The sequence below is a fragment of the Betta splendens genome, chromosome 9 (genome assembly GCF_900634795.4).
Source record: "Betta splendens chromosome 9, fBetSpl5.4, whole genome shotgun sequence".
Taxonomy (NCBI): Eukaryota; Metazoa; Chordata; class Actinopteri; order Anabantiformes; family Osphronemidae; genus Betta; species Betta splendens.
Window position 1 is genome coordinate 8432253 of NC_040889.2, and position 17692 is coordinate 8449944.

At 40.7% G+C, this 17692-nt stretch overlaps 1 protein-coding gene across 8 annotated transcripts in view; it reads right to left on the minus strand.

Annotated features, from left to right (window-relative positions):
• Window positions 1–17692, minus strand: part of cacna2d4a (calcium channel, voltage-dependent, alpha 2/delta subunit 4a) — a 57150-nt gene that overhangs the window by 1599 nt on the left and 37859 nt on the right. For 4 of the 8 annotated variants that reach the window (XM_055511117.1, XM_055511118.1, XM_055511122.1 and 1 more), the window contains 12 exons: window positions 8258–8319; window positions 5346–5360; window positions 4882–4926; window positions 4645–4707; window positions 3822–3892; window positions 3053–3128; window positions 2922–2974; window positions 2251–2306; window positions 1935–1955; window positions 1345–1465; window positions 559–677; window positions 100–179 (listed from right to left, as the gene is read on the minus strand). In XM_055511117.1, the coding sequence (XP_055367092.1) occupies window positions 100–179; window positions 559–677; window positions 1345–1465; window positions 1935–1955; window positions 2251–2306; window positions 2922–2974; window positions 3053–3128; window positions 3822–3892; window positions 4645–4707; window positions 4882–4926; window positions 5346–5360; window positions 8258–8319 (782 nt within the window). The remainder of the gene's footprint in view (window positions 1–99; window positions 180–558; window positions 678–1344; window positions 1466–1934; window positions 1956–2250; window positions 2307–2921; window positions 2975–3052; window positions 3129–3821; window positions 3893–4644; window positions 4708–4881; window positions 4927–5345; window positions 5361–8257; window positions 8320–17692) is intronic. The other 4 variants (XM_055511119.1, XM_055511123.1, XM_055511120.1 and 1 more) reach the window with 2 other exon arrangements.

The window sequence follows — 17692 nt, forward strand, 5'->3', positions numbered from 1 at the left end:
AATTTCACTTTGTGTGTTTATTATGCATTAAACATAATAATAATTGCTTGGTTGGTGCAAATATTAATTCCAGAGAATTTTACAAAATAAATCACTGACCTGTGGATGGTAAGAGTGGCAGGACTGAGGGCGTCGGCGAATCTTTTGTGACCTCATCCTGTCACACTTTACTGATGCATTATGTATTGTAGCTATAAGAACTAATAACAAGAATCTGAAGTTTTGTGCTTAATTCATTAATGATCCATTTAACAAATAAAGCGTTTTACAGTTTTGTTCCCAATAAAACACACAATAGACCTATGATTTGTTAGCTGTAAATCAATACATACGCAAACCCTGATTAGTCACTCTACATTGCCCATAGGTGTGAATGTGTGTGTGAATAGTTGTTTGTCTATGTGTTGCCCTGTGATGGACTGGTGACCTGTCTAGGGTGTACCCCGCCCCTCGCCCATAGCCAGCTGGGATAGGCTCCAGCCCCCCTGCGACCCCACGTATGGGATTAAGCAGAATAGAAAATGGATGGATATTTATATACCTGTATATATCAAAGGATATATTTGACTTCTTTGGGCTCCATGGTGATCGGGGGGTGCTGTCTGGAGCAGTCACAGTCTGCTTGCACTACCAGCATCAGCAGATTGCTCTCTGGTATCTGCTGCACTACAAACATCCTGAAACAAGTCATAAGTCACATCTATGTATGAACAAATTACATGTCTGGGGTTTCCTCACCTGGATCACCTAGTCACAGAAATGTAAGGACTGAAAAATTTGGTTTTTGATGGTCGTTATCTGTTATGTCTCCTTTGGCTGCACGGGGGCGCTAAAGCTCAATGTATGATCACAATAACCACAGAAAAGCCTATCTCTCTGTATTTCAAAAACACACGCACATGATGATGCTCCATCCCTCTGTTTCTCCTCTCTATATGCCTCCTGCTGTTTTTACATGTCTACCACCCACTCTTCCCAATCTCAGATTTCTTTTAGTTTACCTCTATTAATACTTTCTCTCAGTTTTCCACTTTCTGTCTCTATTTGCTTCTTGTTTTTTTATAACTCCGTGTGCCCTGATCTAATTCCATTCCATTTTACTTATTTCCCCCTTCCTGATACCCTTGTATAAACAGACACTGCTCTCAGTATGCAGAGCAGAGCAAAGCTGTAGAAAATGGATTTTGGAAGGACAATTTAATATGACTGGTCTACGGCTTAGAGAGGAGTGCAGTTGCAGATGTATGTGTGTGTGTGTGTGTGTGTGTGTGTGTGTGTGTGTGTGTGTGTGTGTGTGTGTGTGTGTGTGTGTGTGTGTGTGTGTGTGTGCGTGAGTGTGCTTACTTCTGGCAGCGTCCACACTTAATAATGCTGTTCGTCTCTTTGACTGACGGCTCGTAAATGAAGCTGGGGTACTCTGTGTCACACGGCTGCAGGATGTCCCCTTTTTTCTTATGAGCAGAGGCTGATAGAGAGATAGATAAGGGCCATGACTCAAGGTTCAGAATATGAATAAGCGTGTGTGAGTTGTATGTGTGGCACTTCGACTCTGATTGACAGGCTGAGAATGTGTGACAGGCTACTACTTAAATGCTTCACACTTGAGCCATTTATTGCTCTTTCTACCCTGACCAGAGGCGCTCTAGTTTGCTGCATAGTCCAAACAGAATTGAATATAGAGTATGCCTGGAGGTAGACTGCAATGTTGAAACCAGAAAGAGGAGCCAGAGCAGCTTGTGACACTGTCACAAGTCAGGTTTGGAGACATATGTTTGGCTGAACCTAGTTAGCATTACATTAGCATTACTGAACCTCCAAGATGTTCTTGATTTTGCCAGCTAGTGCTTATTCACACTGAAAGTTACCATGACCATTGCACACCGATTTGTATTTCATTTAATCAATTACCTAAAAGAAAAGGCTGTTTTACTTACACACACTGAATGATGGCTTGGCTGAATAGAGGGATCATGGTGGTGATGATATGGAAGAGGACATGGGATGGAAAAATGGAGTCATGGAAGCATATAAAAGGTAAGAGGGTCAAAGGACACAAATGAACTTCAAACTGACCTTTATGTTTCACACAGTCACACCTTGACGCATAGCGACCTAATATATAATATAACTGTTTGCCACAACTTTTAAAATATACATGATCTCCACATCCAGGGAGGGTATTGTGATAGAGATGCACAGAAACACAGTTTAACCTTGGAGGGTCAAATGTTTTTTTCTGTGTGAGCTCACCATCTGCAAAATGCTCCGCGTGCCAGAAACTGCAGATATTAAACTCTAGGAGGAACCTAGTGAAGAAGAGGGAAGACGAGAGTGGTCTGAGAGAGGGAGTCAATTAGGCGGCCATCATTATAGACCAAAGCAGATTGCAAGCAGATTGCATGCAGCTTTTAAAAACTGGGCCAGGACCCAAAGTTGTGTCTTGGGAATATTTAAATGGGTCCTCAAGTTATTCTGCAGTAATTGGAAGCTTTGGTAGCTGTCTTTCCTTTTAATAAATTCCACGCTGCATTGTTTGGTTTCTTGCTGAGAGTTACCTGAAAAAAGTTAGGACCACACTTGTTGTACATTATAATAAATAAGGAGCAGTCATTTTTCACAAGGCTCATTTATAATATTCCTATACAGGAAACATATTAAACTTTGCTGAGCTAATCCTCAGCAAGAAAGCAAACACATTTAATTTTTAACCCTTTTGTAATAATCAGTGTTAATGTAACCGTAATACCAAGGATTTATTACCTTGAAGATAATATATCATGTATTGTTGTGTATCTAAAAGCAAACCGTCAGTGGCTTCTACAGATAAATCACAGCACGATTTAACAAAAATCCAATTTATTCTTAACATATTGCTACAAAAACGGCAACAGCCAAATCTGGTTGCCCCTGGCAACGCTTACAGCAGGAAGTTGGACAGGAACCACTTGAGGGCTGAAGCCAAACCGTAGAATGGCTGCAGAGAGAGACAGACAGTTACTGCAGAAGTGATTGGATCGATACACTGGTTATAGAGTGTGTTCAGTGTACGTACGCTGAGGAGTGGACGAGCGTTGCTGACGGAGTGCGAGTGCATCTTACACATGGCCTGGTAATCGAACAGGGATACCCTGAGGAAAAACGCGCACATACACAGAAGCTCATTGCGTTGCTCTTCTGGCAGGCTTTCACTGACTTACATCGATCTCTTGACCCTCTCCAGATGATAACATGTATTGTATGGCTGAGCTTAACCTAAACCCTGATCCCCTACTTTAGAAAAGCAAGAAATCCAAAAGAAATGCTCTCTTTGAGCCCAAACGTACTCCCTTTACTTGAGGACTGACCTTGTGCTGCAGAATTATGCAATATCCCGTGTCAGATAAAGACGAAAAGAAGAGCAAACTAGAAAAGGGCCGGGATAAGTTAATGAGGTAAACACGTAAGGTAAACAACCCAGGGCAGAGACAACAGCGCTATTAAAAACCTTCTGCATCTCTATAATGACAGTAAATAAGGCCCTTGGGGTAGGCATCATATGCATACTAATGCACAGCTTAGTTTAACACAACCACAAGCAAAACAAGAAGCATATAAAGGCCTAACACAACCTGTCTGTGCTACACCATGGGGGTGTATTCATGAGATAGATTTAAATTAATAGTTTTATGAGGATGACATAGAGGAATGAATAAAATATCACTTTACAAGGCACTGCAGCAGGAAGCCACTGTCTTAAAAACTTTACATTGATTCAGATACATATTCAGAACCAGGATACGATGGATAGCGAGACATACTGTAGCCGCTCAGCTAGGCATTACCTTTTGAACATGCCCATTCTGATCATCGTAGTCATGACAGATCCATCAATCTCACCGAAGAACCTCCCAGCCTATCAATAAACAGGATAAACATTGCGTAAAGTCATTTGTTGGATTAATGATAATAAACAGCTTCTATAATTAAATTGATGGCAACTCCTTTAATCCTCTCCATTTAATCCTAAATGTGAATAATTATTTGTCCACATTCATTTTACTTCATTAAATTGTGGGTTATTTTTTTAAAAGCCACTTGTTAAAATGATGTTTTATGTTTGCTGTTGTATGTTTTTGTGTTGCATCATTGTAGGCCAGGAGTTGCTGCTATGCTACTCATATTAGTTGTAGTATGTGCTCAGTTGAAGCACTGAGTCATTGCACTGCTTCCGTGTTTTTTAAATTTACTGTGGGAAAAGGTTAAATTTGTAACAAATGTGACATCACTGTAGCTTGTCCTTGTTGCTGGGTAAAAAACATATTTTTAAATATTCTTAAGCCCAAAGATTCTAAAGTCCTTATAAGCACCAGCAGCTGAGTAACATTAAAGCGGTATGAAATGAGGATATGGGATTAATAGGGTTTATTGAGCACTCTTCATGACTGAACCGTGTGATGGACAGCGGCCTTGCCCTACACACTTATTATAAGTGCTGAGAGAAAATGTAATCACAATGTGTATTTCTGTATTTCTAAGGCAGAGACTCATTTGGGATCCTCTGTGTGTTTTTACAGAGATAATAAGCCACAAACAATTGAGTCAAAAAGAGAAAAGCATTTCAGCTAAATTCTCCCTGTTTCTGAGTGTGATTGTGTATTAACTCACATTAGTTCGCTGCTCCGAAATTAGGACAAAGCCATTATTGTCAATCACGTAGCACTCGATATCCTGACGGGAGGAGACAGAGAGTGAAATGAATCAAGGGAAAGATGTCTGTCAAACACCTGTGAGAAAGGTATTAAACATCACCCTAAATATCCTAGAAAAGGTTATTGTTGTAGCTCCATATACATGTAGTTGCACAGTACACAGTTTGAAAATAACATAGCAGTATATTCTTACCAAGCTGTCACAGCGAAGAGGACAAACTCCCTCTACACCGGAGCACTGGAGCGGTAGAAGAATAAAAAAGTGTTTTTAGCTAGTTACCATGACCAATTCTGTTAGTGTGATGGGTGTGTGTTACATTTGACTGGCACCTGTGTTCAGACTGCTATGTCTCTGTGTGTGAGGAAGTGACTGAAACACATGCTTCATGTTCGCCTGGAGGCACTAAACTGGAACATGTGTCAGTGCCGACAGGTTCATGTGTGAAAGAAGCGTGTCTGCGTTGGTGAGAGGGCGTTAATTTATGTGCGATGTGTCCTACTGGTGCGTTTACCTGGGATAGGCGCCAGAGTGTCTCGTTTACAAGTCTGTGCGTGTCTGTGACTGCGTGGGTGTGTGTGTCTTAAACAGGGGTGTGAAGCTGACTTCACAGAGACAGGCAGGTGCCAGGGATGTTAAATTTAGTCATGCATACTTACATCTGTGTCATTTGGCTGAGAGGATACAGAAACAGGAACAAGGAGAGAGAACGGGAGCATGAAAAGATCATTAATGTGTGTGTTCCTGCATAAAAAACTTCAAACATGGACAAAACAGTGACAAACGCCTCAATTTGGTTGATCATAAGTCAAAAAGTCAAAAGTCTTCCAAACTTTGTGGTAACTTCTTTCATCCACAGGATGTGTGGACCAGTCCCTATGGACAATATGTCTTCAGAATCATGGTCCTGCTATACAGAGCGTGTCGGAGCATGAATGAGACCATCTATCATCCTTTTCAGTCCTATTACAGCAAAATGTCAGTCCTTCCTTCACTCTGTTTCCCAACGCTGCATCCTGAAATAAACTACAATTCAGTAAGCAGGCCAACATAAATGATCCTTCCCACCACAGACTGGGGGGTCGGTTGTGGCTCCATGAGCACAGAAATGTGATGGAAGGTCTTTTTCTTTCTGCTAATTACACCCATTCCGCCTAATGATGGCACTACACAGAGAGAAACGAGGTCATTGAAACTGAAAAATACCTTCCTGGGGGTGCTCATCAATTTCACTGGACAACAGTTTTACCACACAGGAAGGTTCACTCTCAATCCTAATGATGAAAATGGAGGAGTCTAAATCCACAATTCAGGTCTGGATCATTTCTTCTGCTTTATTTACAGTCCATATATTTTACACCTTAACAAGCACTGATGCTTATTTCCACCAACATCGGAGCTGGCTTCCTGACGGGGTTGTTAGTGGCTGCTCCCTCAGATCGTATGCTGTTGTGTCATGTGGGAGCTGCAGGATGAGTCGAGGTGCTAGTGAGGGCTTCAATTACCACTTTGTTCCCTGAACCTGAGTCAATCATGCAGAAACAGACTAAGAAACTAAAAAAAGACATAAATCAAAACCAATTTAAACATACAACCACACACGCCCTAATGCTGCAGCTCGTGTTCTCAGATGGAAAGATGAAACACAGTTTGGGTCTTAGTCTTTATGGGACTCATCTTAGTTTTAGTGTTGCTTTGTAATTTGAACAAATTAAAACAGTCAGGGAGTGCATCTACAAATCCAAAAAAAAAAGAAAAAAGAGGGAAGGGGCAGGAGACATGTTGCTCCTTTTATTAAGGATGTCTGGTTGATTCATATTCCTCTGTTAGGAATTGCTGCAGTCTCATAATGTGTCAATTATCTGTGTCCACTGATCCTGAGTAGGATTTGATTCCTTACGTTTTCCTAAATAAGAAATAAAAATATAAATATATTAAAAAAATATATAAAATAAATAGTTTTCCATACATTTTTCCAGTCATTGAATATGACAATGTGATAGATTGTAACGTGTCCCATTTCGTCATTTTTGGAGAAAAGGCATCTGCCCAAACCCAGAACTCCCACTCCTAATGAAGGAGCAGCGTGTTCTCCAGTCACAGTTCCTGCTCTCATTCTTACCGGTTCCTTAAAGATGGAACCTCATGCTTTATTGGTTGCCTCTCTTGTTCATAAATCATTAATTCCATTAAATTGAATTGAATCAATTCAGAGAGTGAAGAGAGAGAGAGAGGATTTCATGCACACATCTCCGTGCTGACAGAGACGCATTAGCTTTCACTTTCAAGACAGGAATACGCTTTGGATGCACATATCTAGAGACCCTATGAAATAAAAATGCCTGTATCCCAATGCATAATGCCTCTGTGCTGTGAGTACATGGCAGAAAGATACAATGATTACGTAAGTGATCTGAGGAGAAGAGGGAGGGCTGAGGAGATGAGGCGAGGAAGGGAGTATAGGAGAAGAAGACAGGAAGAGGCACAAAATCTAAATATATTTTTACACAGCATCAATCTAGTGCTTAATAAGGCTAACACTAATGTTACCAACGACTCCTTCATTAATGACTATGCACTTAACAACACACTGCTGCACAGATGATCATGCATATGGTGTCTGTCAACACTGCAGACACTGACATCAACAGACACACTTACAGTACTCTTTCCTTCACACCTCAGCAACACCAATACAAACACACAGTGGAGCAGCTGAGCCTAGTGGCGGTGGCCATCCATCATTTCATGACTAGCCAGCAGCTCTAATGCTCTTCTAAGTACTGTCATTTACATCGATGGAAGCAGAGGAGGAGATCGGCCACACTGTCAAACACCTGCTACAGTGGAGGTGTTATGCCAAATTAAGCAAGCTTTTCCTGAATGAAACGTCCTAGGGAGTGTGAAAACACACAGGATCCTTCACTAAAACCACCGCTGATGCAATTCACAGGTTGTAGTCATAGTAATATCCACTTACAACAATTGTCATGATGACCTTTAATATTTCAAAATAATGTCTTAAGCAGAGTAAGCACTTTAACGGGTGCAGTCATGGAAAACCCTGCATTAAGTTTTCACTCAAAACAAAGTCTAAATGATGTAATTACTGCCTAATGGAGCAGAAAAGGAACCTATAATCATACTTGACTCCTTGTTATAATGTAATTTACTGTGTCAGAGTGACCAAAAGGTTTGAGCAGCTATTCCTGGATACAAGACAGAGATCACTGGTTACAATCACTGCTCTTCTACAGTATAGGGATCTGGGCTTGCAACATTTTACAACATTTGGCCTTAAAATGAACATGTGAAAGTGAAGCCTTAATGTAAAATCAAGGCCTCAACACTGGAAAGCTAACAGATACCATGATGAAATAACCACTGTATGAGAGCTAACAACCTTAAAGAGCCTTTATACTTGGGAAAAGATTGAGTATATTATGCAGAATGGCTTTAGATTGTGTTTTATTGCACCTGTTGTATCCTGCAAACCATATATCACCATAATGTTTTTTTTAATTTATGCTTCTGTTTGTGTCATGTATGTTTGTGTCCTGTTTGCACGTACCTGTGCCCCGATAGTCCAGAACCTGGACTCAATCATCTCCAGAGTCATCTGGACACCAATGGCTGCAGGCAGGGAGCGAGACACAGACACAGACAGAGAGTGACAGGGCAGTTAGAGGATGAGGATGAGGAGGCAGAAAAGGTCTGCAGAGAAGGGTAGGCAGAAGAAGACCACTGTTTGTGTCCAGCACAGACAACTGTCCACAGTATTAGTGGCTGCCTTGCCTTCCTATGTTACTGTTACAGTAGGTAGGCGTCAAATAAAAAAAACAACAACTAATGTAACAGTGTCCACTCAGTGGCAAACCCTTAATTTTACCCCAGATGCCTTTGATGCAATCAGACAGTATTACAGGCTGTTGATGGGTGTGCTAGCAGTATCATTAACAGTACATTAAGGACCACTTTGCATATGTTGGCTTAAATGTTTGGTGTCAAAAGTGATTAGGCTCATCAAACAGAAAGCTCTGGGAAAAAAATAACAAGCAAACCTAAACTTAGAACTTTCTATTTGTGGTTAAGTGCTTTATCCAGGATCGAGCAAAAACGTACATGCTGGAGATTCCTAATGCTAAAGTAATCCCATCGCTCTGGTAATAATGCTGCACACCATAAAAATGATTCACAAAACTGCAAATTAATCTTCTGTGCCTCACAGCCAGTTTGTTTCTAAAGCACGATGCCATATCTGCTCCTAGGCGTCTGTATAAATTCACTAGAACCGGCAACTGCTGTGATAATATTTGCAGTTTAAGTGGTGGTGATTAGTAATGATGGTAGCAGAAATACTGTGGCATAAATGGACAGGGACACTTTAATTCCAGCAGTTCAAGAGACAGAGAGAACATTAATGAGGCGATTAATGTTAGACTGAGAGACTACACCTCTCTCTTGCCTCCCAGGCTGGAGGAGGAGAAGGCAACCTGTTGTGCAGATCACCTTTTTTCTCAGAACTCAACTTCAAAATCCTTTCACAGTAACTGGTCTTAGGAGGCTCCGCTGTGCAAACAAACCTCCTTTACGTGTGGCTGTGTGTGTTCACGGGCATGTGTGTGTCCTCCCTCTGACTAGAACACAGCCCCAAAACACTGAGCAGAGAATTAGCGTGTTGTATGTTTCAATGTGGAATGTGGCTGTGTCAGCTTAGGACAGCATCCGTCAGCATTTCAGCATCCTAATGCTAAAAGAAACTGTAATTGCACAAGTTCTGGGCGCACACAAACTGTATGCACCCCCACCCACACACACTGCAAGCGAAGACATGACACCTCATATTACCATCAGAGTTGTTCTCCCAGGGAGCTTCCCACTAAGGAAGACCACAGTGGACTTCATGTAAACACAGGGAACTGCAGACATCATCCTTTCAAACTTTGTCACACATAGTAATAAAATAGACACATGTACAACATGCACGGGGAAGGACAATTACTACAACACAATTAGGTGGCAACAAGGTTTTTAACAGGAAATAGTGGGGAACAAATCCATTTTACTGTTGTACCTGAAACAACAAGGCATACATGGCCACAGCACCAAATTAAGATGTGTAGCTGTGTGAGAATTAACTAAAAACAAAGGAATAAACAGCCTCAGGAGAGAAATACAGACAACAACAGCTTCACACTCTACTATGTTGCTTAATTGCTAAAGCAGACAAGGATTGTAAATTAACTAAATGTGAGCTAATGCATATGTAATATAAAGAATATATAAGCTTTGGGGGTCAGCTGCCCACAACTGGCATAGACCAGTCAAAGTAAAGATACAAAAACACGTTCATCAAACTCTAATGAAATCATTCTGCAAAAACGTGCCTTATCACAAGCAAAACAACAGATGGCAAGACACAACAAATGCTGCCGGAAAGAAACACAGACAGTGCCAATTCAGGTAATTGAGGTAGTTTCAGACTTATTTTTAATATTTTAGACTCAAGATATGCACTGCTGGATGACAACACTACTGTCCAAAGCAACAACAGTACGCTATAAATCACTAGAAGTTAGTTTCCATTCACATCTGTATGATAAGTGAAGTAATATGAACACCTCTATGAACTAGCTATGAACACAGCTCACTCAATTATCCCTAATAGACTGTGTTAGATGAGGAATTATGGGTAAAGTAGCCTAAGCTGTACTTGGTTATAGAACAAAGGCGCTGACGTGTGTCTGATCTTGTGTTTTGATCTGTGAGCGCCTGCATGCATCTTTGGTTTATGTGTCCCTGTCTGCGGATGCCATCCAATCTCTTCAAAATCAGCTGTGATGCCAAATCATGACCGTAATCAGCCTGTAATCAGTCATGTAGACAGAAAAGAGTTAAGCTGATTATGGAGTTGTGTATCTACCGAGACAGGTCACAACCCCCAGAATATTATAACAGGTGTCCACAGAATAGAGAATTATGAACATAGTGCACATAAGGATGGAAAGTCAGCGTCATGTTGTTCATACCAAAAGCACATGTGACACGCCATGTGATGTTCTACATGTGATGTTTGGGTATTTCGGGAAGCACTTTCCTACACACTCACACCCTGTCTCTGTACTTGTGTTAGCGACCTTGAACACATCGTTCTCCCCATAATCTCTGATAAAGGTGTTGGAATGCCCTTACTGGTGCATGGAGGTCACCAGTTATGTGCCGTCCTTACGTCTCTGAGCTGGAGGCTGACAGGCTGAATCTAATTAAAGCTATCACATTGATCTGTGTGTGTGTGTGTGTGTGGCTTTGCAGACCAACCCTGTGTTGCAATCAGTGTGAGCCAATCGCGGGGAAAAACAATTTGACCGGAAATGAATTAATAATGAAATAAATAAAGAATTTAAGCATTGGAGAGGCAGAGTTAATTGTTCATTACACTAATGAAACAGAATGAGAAGTGTGAACGAAGGGAAATGAAGAGGGGAACAGAAGCAAACAGACTAAAAGGCTGAGTTTCACTGCGTTGCTGCCTCATTACATTTTGCCCTCATGTACGTTTTAGGTCCTAAAAATAAAGCTGGGACAATGACCAAAGCTAATTTCAAAATACTTTTTAGAGGTCATTGGACTTCTAGGTTGTGTATTTTTAATGACAGCCACAGGGGACTGTGCTGCTCTCAGTGGGTGCCTGTCAGCGTTCACACATTTCTAACATGGTTTAGTTCGTTTGTGTGTGTTGTGCAGAGGTGACATGGGAGGTCAGCTGGTGTTAAAAGACCAGTGAGTAGCACCGTTGCTCCCTAAGACCCTGCAGTTGGGCTTAAATATAATACACACAATACCGCAATGCACACAAGGAAATACACAGAGAGAATGAAAGAGTCAATAAATTAAAGTGGCGCAAAAGCAAAGTCTCTTGGCACAGAGGGGACATGGAAAATAAGGCCAATAGTGAGAAGGTCACTTCATTCTTTTCACTCTCTCAAACACATAGACACAGACACAGACACACACACACACACACACACACACACACACACACACACACACACACACACACACACACACACACACACACACACACACACACACACACACACACACACACACACACACACACACACTGATACAATGCAGTAGTAGACACAATAAAACATAGCAGGGAAATCAAGTGAGGGACACGCAAAGTCATTCTGTGTATTGCATACAATGCAATAAAGTAGAGAATGGGCTGCACACCTGCACTCACAGTGACTCTCAGAAAGGGCAGCAACAAAGCCTGTAATCAAAGGACCAAACTAATTGATATAATGGAGTCAGGTGGCCCGGGTGAAAGAGAATGATGGCAGGATGAATGGAGATAGAGGGCAGAAAACGAAAAACACAAAAGGCTGAGGATGAAAGAGGACGAACTGATGTTTAATAATGTTATGAGTTGGGAGCGCTTTTCATTTCCATTGAGCGTGGCTATTAATAATACAGAGAGCGAGATCAAATGGTTGTGCACGGCTGCATTAATGTGCATGAGACTATTTATTATTTTACATGTTTATGCGTGTTTTCCAAAAATTTCGAAGCGGGAGGTGAGACGGAGAGAAAGGGACATGGTAAGATCTGACCCATCCTCCTCACAGCGAAGGTGAGAGAGACAAAATGTCAGCTCATTATTCTGGTTGGGTCAACTTTATTAAAAAAAAACTGTTAAATGCTTGTTGGAAACTGTTCTGGATTATTGCAAAATTAGAAGGTGTGTGTGCATCTTGTCTGAAGTTATAAAAGCTGTGTCTGTGTGTTTGTTCGAAGGCTGTGGACAAGAAGATTACTGTTTATCTGAGCAAATGTCAAAGACTTATCAAGTCTCTTCTTATATTGTCTCTTTTTTCCGCTTGCTAGCCGTCAAAACTGACAAAGACGCAGTCACACCAACAAAGACGTGCACAGAGATTATAGCTTACTCACTTAGAAATGTCACTCGTGTCTCTCCCACAAACACACAATTACAGTTATTATCAACAAATGTCAACATTCATTGAGAGACAATCCACATTGACCCCCCATATTTACAGCACCTTTCCTATGCTTTTTAATATGTCAGTGTTTGACCTAATGAAAAGCTCTTCAACACGTGTGTCTCCATCCAGATTCTCTTCATTAGGGTTTGTAGTTTTAAAATAAAGGCTTTACAACATATTTATGGTGTGCTCCTAGTGATTATTAACTCTAACTCACTTCTGCAGCGATGCGGTTCAGTGCTTCTGCTCAGTGAAGTAAGCTTTCAGTCATGCTAATCTGCACACAAACAGTGCTGGCACGGCTTTTTAAAATCAATTAAACCTCACAGATCCGATTTTATTAATTAGTTTTTCAGTAAAGGCACTGTTCACAAAATTATTAGTATATTTACTGTCATTATGTTGTAATTCAATAAGGTCAATAAGAAACTCTTTTCTTATCACAAGATATTCATTGTAGGAGTTATTTTTTTGCAGACTGAGGAACTAGCCTTCTTGTAAAATCTGCAATGCAGAAGCTGAACCTTGCTGTATGAGGTCCTCCTTTGTCTGACTAATATGTCCTATCCCACACACAGAACCACTGTAACTAACCTTATGACCTAAACACCAAACATTACTAGTTGCGATTCCCAAAAGCAGCAGCGCGGTGCTCACCAAAGCCTCAGCAGATCTTGTGACTTTCTGATGGCGAGCGTTCAATAAACTCATGTTGCCAGGCAACAAACTCGTCTCCGGCCGCTAAGAGCAAATTCTTTTAGATTCCACAGAAAAAAAGTTGGATAAAGGATGTTTAGAATGACCCTTTAGGACAGGAATCTTTATTGTCTGAACTCAGCATGCTTATATATAAAGTAACACACATATGCACACGCAACACACACTTGTTGTCCGTCAATGATTTACAACTAACAACTTGTTTAACAATTACACTTGACCTTTCACCTTAAGTCCGATCAAAATAAAATCAGAATTAGCTTTCGTTGGGACAATTTCAGGAGAGAGGCAGAGAAACACACATGCACACCTCCACGGTGAAGCTCGCTAGCCTCAGAGGATTCGCCAGAGGCTGCACTGACATCACGTTACCAAAGCAACAGGCAGAAGCCTGGGATTGGACAAAGGGATGATGAGTCAGCCTCTCTCGCCTCTCTCACCAAAAAAACTCACTCTCTCACTCCACAGAAGTGTCTCTCACTTTCTCATGCGCAACTTTTTTTGCGTGTGAATGATGCAAAGGCGCACGTGATGTTTTCAATTAAAATAATGGAGGTGGCGAAAGCTTTGGACTGTCTGCAGAGGAAAAGCATTGACACAAACACACCCCGGCCGTATAAGGATGCACATGTGGCTTGTGTACCATGGAACAATTACAATGCAATAAGATTCAGACAAATGGTTACACTGCTGGTAGAACTGTGACACACAGTGAGGCAGAATAGAGGATGGGAGGAGGATTCTGTCTGTGTTTTTAAGATAAGAAAAAGAAATGCTTTTGTCCCTGTATAGATGGGCATGTGCACCTTTTAGGACAGCAGAACATACACCACCTTAAGTTAACCTAGTTTCACAGACTTCTTGAGCAGCCCTGACGAAGACACCCTCACTAAATCATTCATAGTGGAGAGACATGAGGACATTTTCCTCCTTGTGTGTGTGTGTGTAAGAGAGAGAGAGAGAAACAGAGTAAAGATAAACCACAGATTCTTTGTCTGTTCTGTGTTTGTAGTTTGTTCAGGTTCATCCTCAAGAATTTAAAAAAAGTATGGTGACATTTTGATACACTAATTTAGTGTGGAATTCAATTACCTACTCAATCTTTTATAATGTAAAAAGAGGTCAACAAGGTTGTGTGTGTGTGTGTATGTGTGTGCCTCCGCTCCTCTTTCATCACCTCATTAATCCAATAATAATGTGGCCGTAAGACTGAAATCCAAAGCAATTACCCAGCAGTTTCTTAAATATGTGAACTCTTTTTGATGTCTCACCATAAACTTACATTTAACTGTCACCACCTTCTGACTCGGTTGACCTCCCTCTCTCCTAGCTCTATTTTTCTGACCCCTGCTCTCTCTAAAAAAGCTGATGGAGTCTCACCTGTCCCCTCCCCTTTTCTCTTTCTATCTTCTTTCTCTCTCTATTTCACCTCTTCTCCACCTTCCACCCTCCCCTGGTTTCCTCTCTCTCTCGCCTACTGTCTGTCCCACTCTACTCACTATCTCCCTATTCCTGTCCTCTAGGAAATCCCTCTCTACCATCTGTCTGGCTGTGATGAATTCAGAGCCTTTCAGAACAAATCAACTTGGCCGCATTAATGAGACTCGGCAAAGGGGATAAACTTTGAGAGTGTGCGCACATAAAATACTTCATAATCCGTTGAATGTACCACTTAATTTATCCTGCAGTGACATATAGCGTGTTAGACAAAATATAACAGACAAGGTTGGCTGCACACACTTAGTTTCTTTAACCATTATACAGTGTGGGCCAGGACCAGATGGCTCTGTTTTAGTTGTCTCTACCTGTTTTCAAATCAGGGTGAGACTAAATTTAACTAAAAAATGTCATCACTAAATTGAGACCATTCATAGAATATTCGCGGTAATGTTATGCCCTATTAGTTTTACAAAAGCACATAGCACCATTTCATCAGATTATTAACAACATTTGTTCCACACTGGTCTTCATTATTCATTATTAGTATTTTTAATCAAACCCTGTTGTTTTTTACAAGATACAAGCGCTTTAAGCATCAGAGTCAAATAAGACTAAAATACAATGTGAGTCATTGTAATATATCAGGCTATTCAATGAAACCCTGTCTGAAAAAATGTGTTTCAAGGAATAAACTAAAACTTTATTGACTTAAAAAAGGACAATTAAAACTGACAATATTGACCAAGGGGCCATGAAACTGTCTGTCAATATGAAGATCACAGATGATCGGAAACATTGACACCAATGACTCCTGACACCACAGACATATATTACATCTCAATCTGTGTGTAAAGGATGGATAGTACTTTAAAGACACTTGGTCTATGGAGGAAGTAGTGGTTGTAGTGCTTAACGTGCCTGACTAGAGCTGGTGTTAATACAAAAATTACAGCCGATTCATCTCACTGACACTCACCCAATAGCACAGTAAATTATAAATTGAGGGAGGAGGGTGAGGGGGTGAGTGTAAAGAGACAGAGGATAAGGGAAAGATGGAGGAAAGGAAAGAGACTCGTAAGAAAGAAAAAGAGAAAAAAGATGTTGGGAGCAGTTGATATCCACCAATATGATTCAAACGTGTGCTGCAATATAGTGGATTTACATTCATGCATCATCAATATAAGGCGCAACGAACAGCAAGGAGAACAGAAATTGAGTGATACCACCAAGACTATTAATAATCCAGTATTCCTGCAGCGGGGGAAGCAATGCTGGGTGAGACGATAATAGCCAGACAGAAGGTTAAAAAACACACTTTCCTGCTCCAAAGCTATTGACAGTCATCATCTTTCATCACACGTATTTCCTGCATCATTGATGAAACAGCAATGGTCATAAAACCTGCCTTAGCAGAAGGTGCTGGCACTTACAATGAATCCCACGCCAGAAGGACGTTTTTCCAGACACATAAACAGTTTTGAAAAAAAAATGAACCAAATAAATCAAGCTTCCCTCGGATTTTTATCCAGAGTCAAAAACCTCACTGAACTAAGTCTCTAAGAGGCTGCCTGAGGAAACTGGCCTGTCACAGTCTGTCTGCTGTCCAATAAAGCTGTCCATTAAACTACAATATTTCAATAATCATGCTATATATACTTTACTAACAGTATTGACTTTTTACTGCTGCTTTAATTATAAAATCATCTTCATTTGCAAATTCTATGACCAAAATACCAATTTAAAAAACCTGATGATCAAGAGATCAAGAGTTCAAGGTGAAGAAACCTTCTTCACAGTGATCATGATTCACCTGAAGGTTACATCCCAGACAGATGTCATTTCATCTGCTCCAATCTGCAAGGACACTGAAAAAATAAGTCAAACAGATGTGAAATCAAAGCAACAACGTTTATCATCCTTGCCAGCAGTTCACTGATGGTCACAAAGGTCTAAATTCTACAGACAAAATTAAAATGACTATGTTTTAACGACTGTGTAACAATGGATGAATGACTACTCTTTCACTGCTGCAGACCTTGAAGCACTCTCTCTAATACCCAGTGACCACTGGGCTAAAAGGTCCTTGAGCTCAGCCATCTGTACAGCTGGATGCATCATGGTGGCTAACTCTGGTCACTGACCAATGCCCTGTTGTGGAGGGGGGGGGGGGCAGATTACCCCTGTGGGATAACACACACACACACGTCACAATATCCATGTGGAACAGCATACAGTTCCTTGGCTGCGTCTTTCCTCAACACCACAGAAGAATGTGTCCTATGAAAACAGAACACTGGCAGCAGCTAATGGCGCGAGAAATAGATTTCTGTTTGCCAGGAAGAACAGTCACACTGACGTCTGAAGAGGAGACCAGAGTGCAGTTTAATATGTAACATAAATATAAATATAATATCCATCCATCCATCTTCTACCGCTTGTTCCCATTCAGGGTCGCAGGAGGGGCTGGAGCCTATCCCAGCTAGCTGAGGGCAATTAACGTAACCGCATGTCTTTGGACTGTGGGAAGAAGTCGGAGAACCCGGAGACAGCCCATGCGAACACAGGGAGAACATGCATACTCGCCCTTAGTATAGTATAATATAATATAATATAATATAATATAATATAATATAATATAATATAATATAATATAATATAATATAATATAATATAATATAATATAATATAATATAATATAATATAATATAATATAATATAATATAATATAATAAACATAACATAGGTAGTGTTCTAACTAGCATGTGCTAGTGTGCTAGTAAGTGCACAGGCAGCTGCTCCTGACCAGTAAACAGAACAGCTGGATGACATTTATTATC